The sequence below is a fragment of the Prunus mume genome, linkage group LG7 (assembly GCF_029339155.1).
Source record: "Prunus mume cultivar Tortuosa linkage group LG7, ASM2933915v1, whole genome shotgun sequence".
NCBI classification, from domain to species: Eukaryota; Viridiplantae; Streptophyta; class Magnoliopsida; order Rosales; family Rosaceae; genus Prunus; species Prunus mume.
Window position 1 is genome coordinate 4,254,361 of NC_142704.1, and position 7,849 is coordinate 4,262,209.

Sequence of the window (7,849 nt, forward strand, 5' to 3'; positions counted from 1 at the left end):
TCAAAATACCAGAAAATGCCATTGGTTAATCCATACATTAAGAATTGAATTTATTAATTAAATGAGGATAATATGGTAAATTTACACTTTTCATATTTAAAAAATTAAATCAAAAGAAAAATCAGATAATGAATCCTATTTTTATGGAATACAACTACCAATTATCTTATTTAATTCTAAAATATTTTTTTAAAATTTTAAAAAATACTCTCGTAGGTGCGGAAGCGCGTGCGAAGATGCTAGTGTGATGTAAACACATGAATATATTCAACTACTTAATTTGATTCCGATAATGAATTAATAAACATGTCATTAATGCATTAGACTACATCGACTAACTCTTCTAAATACATGGATTAAATTGGCCAAATTAAAAAACAACGACTAAATTGGAGACACACGATGACTAGAGGAACTGTTTTGAGTGACACTGAAACCAAATGAAAGTAAGGGTAATTAAATACGTGGCATGCCTGTCAGCCATTAGATCGTCTTCAGTGGTGTCGATAAAGTCTAATATAATATGGCAGACAATATCCCTAGTAGAGGATCAAAATCCTACATCGGTTAATTGCTGGGTGGATAAGGCATCCTCATAGTAGAATTCCTCGTAGTGTTGTGGGCAATTCCCAAAAAAAGGGGGAAAAAAAAAAGCCGAGAGACAGAGAACCAGAAAACAGAAAGGAAGAAGAAAAAGGGAATCGAGTGAGACGAAAATGGCGAGGAAGTCAGGGATTTTGATACGACATTTGTTTGGCAATTGGAGCAACCCCTGTGCAGGTCTTCTTCGTCATCGTCGTAAGCTTCTTCCTGTTTCCATCCAAACCCTAACCCTATCTTCAATCCATAGTCTAACACCACGTTTACCTTCCCCTTGCAAATTACCTTTGTCCTCCCCAAACCTTCATTTTATGCGACGCTCCGATGAAGGTATCCCCTTTTTCTCTTCCACTTTATGCTTCTGCTTCAGATTTTGTTGTTGCACTGACTCACCTGTTTTTACAGGTCTTGTATTTTCAAGGCCCGCAAAGATGGTAATCATTTCGAACAAGGATGACTATGACAGGGCAATTAAACAAGTTACAGGTAATATTTTTCTATTTTGATGATGCCGATTACATTTTATGTTGGTTTAGACTAGATTGAAGCGGTGTTTGTTTGGATTGGGAAATAAAAGTTGGGACAAACAGCACTTTTCTGTAATTTTATAAGGGCCTCGCCTACTCAATGGCCTCCTGCTTTACACGCAGACGCAGTGAAGGGATGGAAATGGCAAATCCAAAATCCAACTCGGCGGCCATACCTAAACTTGCTTGTGTGTGTGTGTGTGTGTGTGTGTGTGTGTAATTTGAGAAATTAAAGTTTGTAGATCTAATGGTTGAATAGATAACTTCGGTAAGAACTATGATGCCGCAGATCCTCCCCTATATATATTGTATTACTTTTTCACATGTACTTTTATGTAGTTTGTAATATATATTTTTCCATTTTGATAGATGGATTATTGCCAGCGGTTTTCTACTTCATTGATCACAAGTGCATACCTGGTAAGTTCTAATTAGTTCACTTTTATCAATCAAGTCATTTCTTATGCCTTTTCAACTTATTTTTGGTGTATTCTTCATGTGCAGATTCTAGTTATGAGCCAGCTTTACTTTTGCTTGCATTGAGGATGAAATTCCCACATGTAACCATATATAAGATTATCAAGCCTCCTGTGGTATGTCATGTAATCTGGCCTTATCTTAACTTGAATCATTTTGGAACTGTTTTAGTCTTATTGTGAAGTGCTTGAATCCCATCTTAAGGTGAAAACAACATACGGATCTTAATATTAATAATATAAATATAAATATATGTATATTTCTTTTAAATTGATGGTGTTTTGGTTACAGTAGTTTAGCTGCTTCTTTTCTTTTTTTTCACTTCCTAGCTTGGTTGAAAGTAAAGTTCCTTTTTAAGACAAGGAGTACACCACAACATGAAAGAAAAATTATCTCACTATCGCAAATCTAAACTGGTAAAACTTTTATCTTTTACTTTCCAAATACAGTTTGGATCCTTGTGCGCTTACACCTTGCATCTTGACTGGATGCATGTATGTTGTTTTGGTAGGGATTCTAGCGAAGCAAATTGCCTTTACTTTTGTTATCCTAAGAGAAAAATTATTGGCGAATATAATTTTACAGTCCATGATGCTAAGAAGAAATTAAGTTTTCTTGCTGGAGTTTCCTAGGACAGTTGTCATGACATCAAAATGCTTAGTGAGACCACGCATTCCATGACCCAATAAATATATGCTGCACACCTTTGCATAATTTTCTTTTTCTTTCTTTCTATCTGCATCAGTTCTCCTTATTACATTAAAATTGATCTAACAATAAAGCCAATGTTTGCATTTTGCATTCAACAATCTTCGTTTGTTTTATAGGCGCAGAAGGTATATCTCTCCTTGCATGCTTACCTGATTTACATGCGTTTTGAATAAAACATAAATGGTGTACCTGATAAAAACTAATGAATTTTCATTATCTACTCGTTAACTGTGTGCTTGTCTAGTAATTTTCTCCACTGTTAAAATTATTCGTCATGCAGCTGTTTATAGAAGAGTTATGGTATTATATCATGTTATGCCTCTAAATTAGTAATCCTGACATTGTTTGTTGATCTATAGGCGAACATGGAAGAAATATTGGGGAATATGGTTCCTGACTATAGGGTAAAAAATTCTGTACTTTTTTTTTCTCTTATAAATATAAATGCCGGTACTTCATTGATTGATCTAATTGCTCATGTATTTAACCTTTTCTTTCAGAATGCAGTTCCAAAATTTGGAACTTGTGTTGTGTTTCTTACCATATGCTAATTGATAGTTTAGAATATGTAGCTAAACATGCTACTTAGCTGGCAGGAAAGGGGTAAGCAGTTTGATTAAGCTGAGTATATATAATTCAGCCTTGCTTTCATCTGAAAATAGAAATTTACTTTGCTGTTGTGTGCATTGTTGCTGCAGCCAACATTCCATTGCTTTCAAAATGGTGAAAAGGTATTTGAGGTTGATTTATACGAATTGCGCATTGCTTTTGAACAGCTCTACAGGTAATTCATTTCTTCATTATGTTACTTTTTCGTGCTTATGAACATTTCGGAATGCAGTCGTATGTTAATTTTGACAGTTCTAGTTGAAGTTTTCTCTGAATGTGATCACTCTATATGTTAATTTTTATTTTTATCTTTCTGATATATGGATGAATTTCTATATCGTAGTTACTAAACCCTATTGTTGATGTGTACTTGCTACTGAAAGTTATGTCATCCCAGTCGGAACCACTCAACCTACGGGTTCATCTGGGATGGAGGAAAGGAGAGCTGAACAACTTGTCATACAAGCTAAGAAAGAAGAGAATGACAAAGAAGTTGCAGGAGGGTTCAAATTGGGAAGTGGGAGGGCATTATCGCAACGGAAAGGTGCTGCGACCTTGTCACAACAGAGAGGTGGCCTTGTTGAGGCAGTTGAGAGTAGTACTGCACCTTCACTTCATGATGTGATGCAGGCTGTTGAATCTTTACCTGGAGGACGTTCTGATAGTCTTTTGTGGTGGTATGCAAGAGGGGTGTTTAAAGGTCAGCCTAAGAAGAGAGTGATGTTTTCTAACATACAGGGTCTTTACTTCAAGGTTGCTTGGCTTCTTCGTGAAATTGCTAAGGAATAAGTTGGATGGATTCACTTCAGTTATGAAAATGCTGTTGACATTATTGCTTGGATTTGGTTGACATTATTGCTTGGATTTGGTTGACATTATGGTTTGCACTTGGTTGACATTATGGTTTGGTCTTCTTGACATTATGGTTTTGGAGACTTTTTTTTTGGGTCGTAATCAAAGATATTCATAGATACCCCCATAAACCTGAGGAACAGATAACATGGAGACACCAAAAAAGAAGCAAACAGATTCGAGAAAATTTCTAGATAAAACAAACACCACATCTCCACTCCTAGAAAACTTCGAGAAAATTACTTCAAGGTTTAGTGTAAAGAAAACTTCTAGACTCGTTTCAGTTTTTTAACATTTGGATTGATTCCCAACTATACCTCCACTCCTCAACCTGCAACAGCCACCCATCCTCAACCATTGCCGCCAACACCAATCTTATCAACACACCCGCCCCAGATTGAATCACATGCTGGGTAAAACCGAAACCCAGAAAGTTCGTTCTTGTTTTTTCATTTTTCAATTTTTTGAAAAAAAAAATGAGTGGAAAAATCATAATATAGGAAGAGTGGGTGTGTGTGGCCGGGGAAGTTCATGCCTGAAATAGTAAATGAACATTTCTTGAGAGAGAGAGGTGGGCGAGTCGGGGGAGGGGCTGGGTGGTTAGGGAGGTGGGTGGGGGTTACAAGGACAGAGAAGGAAGTGGAGGAGGTTATAAGGACAGATAAGGAGGTGGATGGATTTGCCGCGGTTGGGGTTGCGGACTTGCCTGAGGAGGTGGGTGGGGGTTAAAAGGACGGAGAAGGAAGTGGAGGGGGTTACAAGGACGGATAAGGAGGTGGGTGGATTTGCTGCGGTTTGGGGAGAAGTAATGGGGTAGGGTCGTCTTTTTCTCAATTTTATGTTTGAAATTTAATCTTTAATTATTTAGGGTCAATTCCAGACATTTTAAGAGCTAGATCAACGCTATTGATTTAGGGGCTTCACAACAATTGATTGGAAAAGCTAAGGATGCCTCAGTGGCAACTCCTCCAATTCACGAATCTGAGCCATGTGTTTCCCAACTCCACCATCATCAACATAGCCAACCTCATTTAATAGGTTTTCCTAATCTTCCCTTTTCATAGGCTCCCCATTACAGAGATTTTGGTGTCGGAAGCTACGGCGCAGTGCTCAGGGAGATCAGTTTCATCAATATCCACAACAAATCCAACAACCACCATCCAATTGAACCCGCCAAAGAACGGCGAATCCGAAAGGGTACCAAAGAACGGGGGAGAGAGGAACCAAAGAGCTTTTGGGGCTGCGAGAGGGGATGGGGTGGCGTGGCTGCGCTGGGTGCTTTGGGGAAGGGCTGGTTGGAAAAGGAAGAGGGGGAAGATGGAGGTGAGGGGAGCTGACGGGGAATGGAAGAAAGGGAAGGGGGTTTGTTAACCCAAATTTTTTTTTTATAAAAAATATTTATTTATTATTATTTAATTTGAATTTTAAAGTTCTTTAATAGCTAAAATTACTAAAATGCCCAACGCCCATTTCTGGGGGATAAAATAGTAAATAAGCCAATTAATCCATTATACTATCTTGGGCCTAATCTAGTATTGTATTTAATATTAAAGTGGGCTGAAAAAATAAAAGGTCTTAACAAAAAGTTAAAAAGACAAAGAAAAAGTGGGTCTTTCTTCTTCTCTCAGGTAATGTTTTTTTTGGGAGGACAAAACATAAGTGATGTTGGTGTAGCCACTAGGGTTGGGCATCGGGATCGAAAAATCAGAATACCGAGTTGAACCGGATGGAAAAAATCGGAACAAAAACCAGTTGACTAAAAGAGTCAATAAACCACACTAAACCAGATCTAATCGGTTTAAACTGTTTTCGGTTCTAGTTTCACACCTAACCAAACCGGATTGGATAGATTGTGCTTATTTATTTATTGAAGTGAAAACCATACCGAACCAGACTATAACAGTTTGAACCAAACTGATTAAATAGTACTGATTTCGATTATGTTTTGAGATGAAAACCAAATCACACTCACCCCTAGTAGCCACAATGACTATAAAGTTACCAATGGTTGGTCAACTCACTTTGAATATCCACAAGTGGGCCATGTCCATAGAAGAAAAAAAGTTTACGTTACAATACAAGCTACATACAGAGAGCTTTTTTTTTATTTTTATTTTATATTTTTTAAAAGTACAAAGTTTTATGAAATAATGTGATAGGTTCTATGAAATAATAATTTTTTTAATTTTATTTTACATTTGTTATGGATTAGTTAATTTTTTCAAAATAATGTTTCCTAAAAGAATTGTAAAAAAAACTTAGCAAAAATAAGGCCCATGGGAGGCCGTAGCCGCCTAGGTCCATGCGAGCTCGGCCCATCAATCCCATTGAGGCCTGACCCAATGGGTGGGCTCAAGCTTTAACAATCGAACTCTCAGCCCTACCCATAAAATAAAATAAAACACATAAGGCCCAGCCTGAGCCCGACCTGAACTCGAAAATTTAGAATCGAGCAGGCCCAACTTGGCCCGATGTCAACCTAACGACAAAGCCACAACGCAATAACTTTCCAATGATGGGGTACTTCATTGTTAAAATTGAGAGGATATGGGCAAACATGCCTTATGAGTGAAATCACATGGTACACAAACTGGAATTGACCCAATTATTTAAAAGTAAATAATTTTTTATCCATGCTGGAGGTGGGCTTTATTTTGCCATATCATCCACTCTAATTGGAGTAAATGGCTAATTTGTACAAATTTACCAATATAACCATGCCACTTCATCGCTTTTAATAGAGTTTGGGATGAAGTTGACGGTAAGGGAGAAGTGATATACCAAACATTAGTCAATGGGGCAAAGTGAGTCACGTTAACTTCCAAATGATAATGTGAGATTTGAGCGAAGTTTCAGAAGTAGTTGAACCATTTTTATTTATTTTTGGTCGAAAGAGTACTGTAACAATTAAGCCTTTACATTTACAAGAAAAACCAAACAAGATGTAATTGTCAACATAATCTTTTTGCATGCATTGATCCAACATTTCAATGATCTTGTTGATGCTCTTTTTGGGGAGGGTCAACTTAGGTAGGGAGTATTGGATCTTCAGTAGGGGAGAAGGTTAAGGTCTTTGATAACTGGGAAACTTGCGGAAGACAAGAAGGAAGAAGCAATCGTCAAGTTTTGGACACCGGTGTGGTGCCTGCCGAAGGCTCTCCGATGCTTAAGTAAGCTATTTGTGGTTATTTTGGCAGAGTAACAGTAAATGTGAGAAAATAATTACCCTTTTTACTTGGGCTGTTCCTTATTTATAGAGAAGTGAGAATGGAAGTTTTGCACAAAGTTTCGATGTAGGACTTTGTGCAAATCGTCATGGAAATGACACGTGTCCATAGCTCTAGGCTCTGTAGTCGAGGGCTTCAATAGGTGTTTACCGCTTCAGAGGGGGCCTTCCTTCGGTAGGCTAAGAAGGAGGTGATGTCACTCATTTTCTAAGGGCTTGCTACCTACTTGCAAGGCATCCTCTATCGGCGCAGCTACTCCCCGTTGCTTTGAGGTGTGTTACACCACAACAAGGAGACTACATCTTGCGTGAGATACACGAAGGCGCGTGTGGTGACCACTGGGATCCCGATCCTTGGCCTTTAAGGCCGCTTCGCAAGGCTATTATTAACTCTCAATCGCCGACGCCACTTCAGATTGTTGCAAAGATGCGATCTGCCAACGCGTTTCGGATCTGATCGAAAGTCCCGAACCACTCAATCCGATGACTAGCTGTAGTCATTCGCCCAATGGGGATCGGATCTCATCGCCCTTGCTGCCGCAGAACGCACGAGTCGAAGTTCGCGGTCGTGGCCGTCGATTACTTCACCAAATGGATTGAGGCCGAAGCCCTCTCAACAATAACGGCAGCCAAGATCGAACACTTTGTATGGAGAAACATCCTATGCCGATTCGGCCTACCAAACGCCATCGTAACGGACAACGGCAAGTAATTCGACCGCTCACGTTTTTAGCATCTCTGCTCCCGATTCAACATCAGCATCTTGTTTACATCTCCGGCACATCCACAATCCAATGGGCAGGTAGAAGCCATCAACAAGATCATCAAGAAAACATTCAAGAAGAAG

At 38.7% G+C, this 7,849-nt stretch overlaps 1 protein-coding gene across 3 annotated transcripts; it reads left to right on the forward strand.

Annotated features, from left to right (window-relative positions):
* Nucleotides 1–550: 550 nt before the first annotated feature.
* On the forward strand, nucleotides 551–3,842 carry LOC103343673 (thioredoxin O2, mitochondrial-like). Of its 3 annotated transcripts, none has more exons than XM_089041632.1 (7): nucleotides 551–930; nucleotides 1,006–1,086; nucleotides 1,497–1,547; nucleotides 1,632–1,720; nucleotides 2,675–2,719; nucleotides 3,014–3,099; nucleotides 3,308–3,842. In XM_089041632.1, the coding sequence occupies exons 1-7, from the start codon at nucleotides 717–719 to the stop codon at nucleotides 3,711–3,713; spliced, it is 972 nt and encodes a 323-aa protein (XP_088897758.1). In that variant the 5' UTR covers nucleotides 551–716; the 3' UTR covers nucleotides 3,714–3,842. The 3 variants fall into 3 exon arrangements, with proteins under 3 accessions (XP_088897758.1, XP_088897759.1, XP_088897760.1); XM_089041633.1 differs by having other exon boundaries at nucleotides 556–798; XM_089041634.1 differs by having other exon boundaries at nucleotides 559–930; nucleotides 3,268–3,408.
* The last annotated feature ends 4,007 nt before the right edge of the window (nucleotides 3,843–7,849 follow it).

What these genes read in the sequence shown, in the direction of transcription:
- LOC103343673 (XM_089041632.1), top strand. Translation starts at nt 717, where the DNA reads ATGGCGAGGAAGTCAGGGATTTTGATACGACATTTGTTTGGCAATTGG. An exon ending in TATGCGACGCTCCGATGAAG is followed by an intron (nt 931 to 1,005) that starts GTATCCCCTTTT and finishes CTGTTTTTACAG; the next exon opens with GTCTTGTATTTTCAAGGCCC. An exon ending in ATATGGTTCCTGACTATAGG is followed by an intron (nt 2,720 to 3,013) that starts GTAAAAAATTCT and finishes TTGTTGCTGCAG; the next exon opens with CCAACATTCCATTGCTTTCA.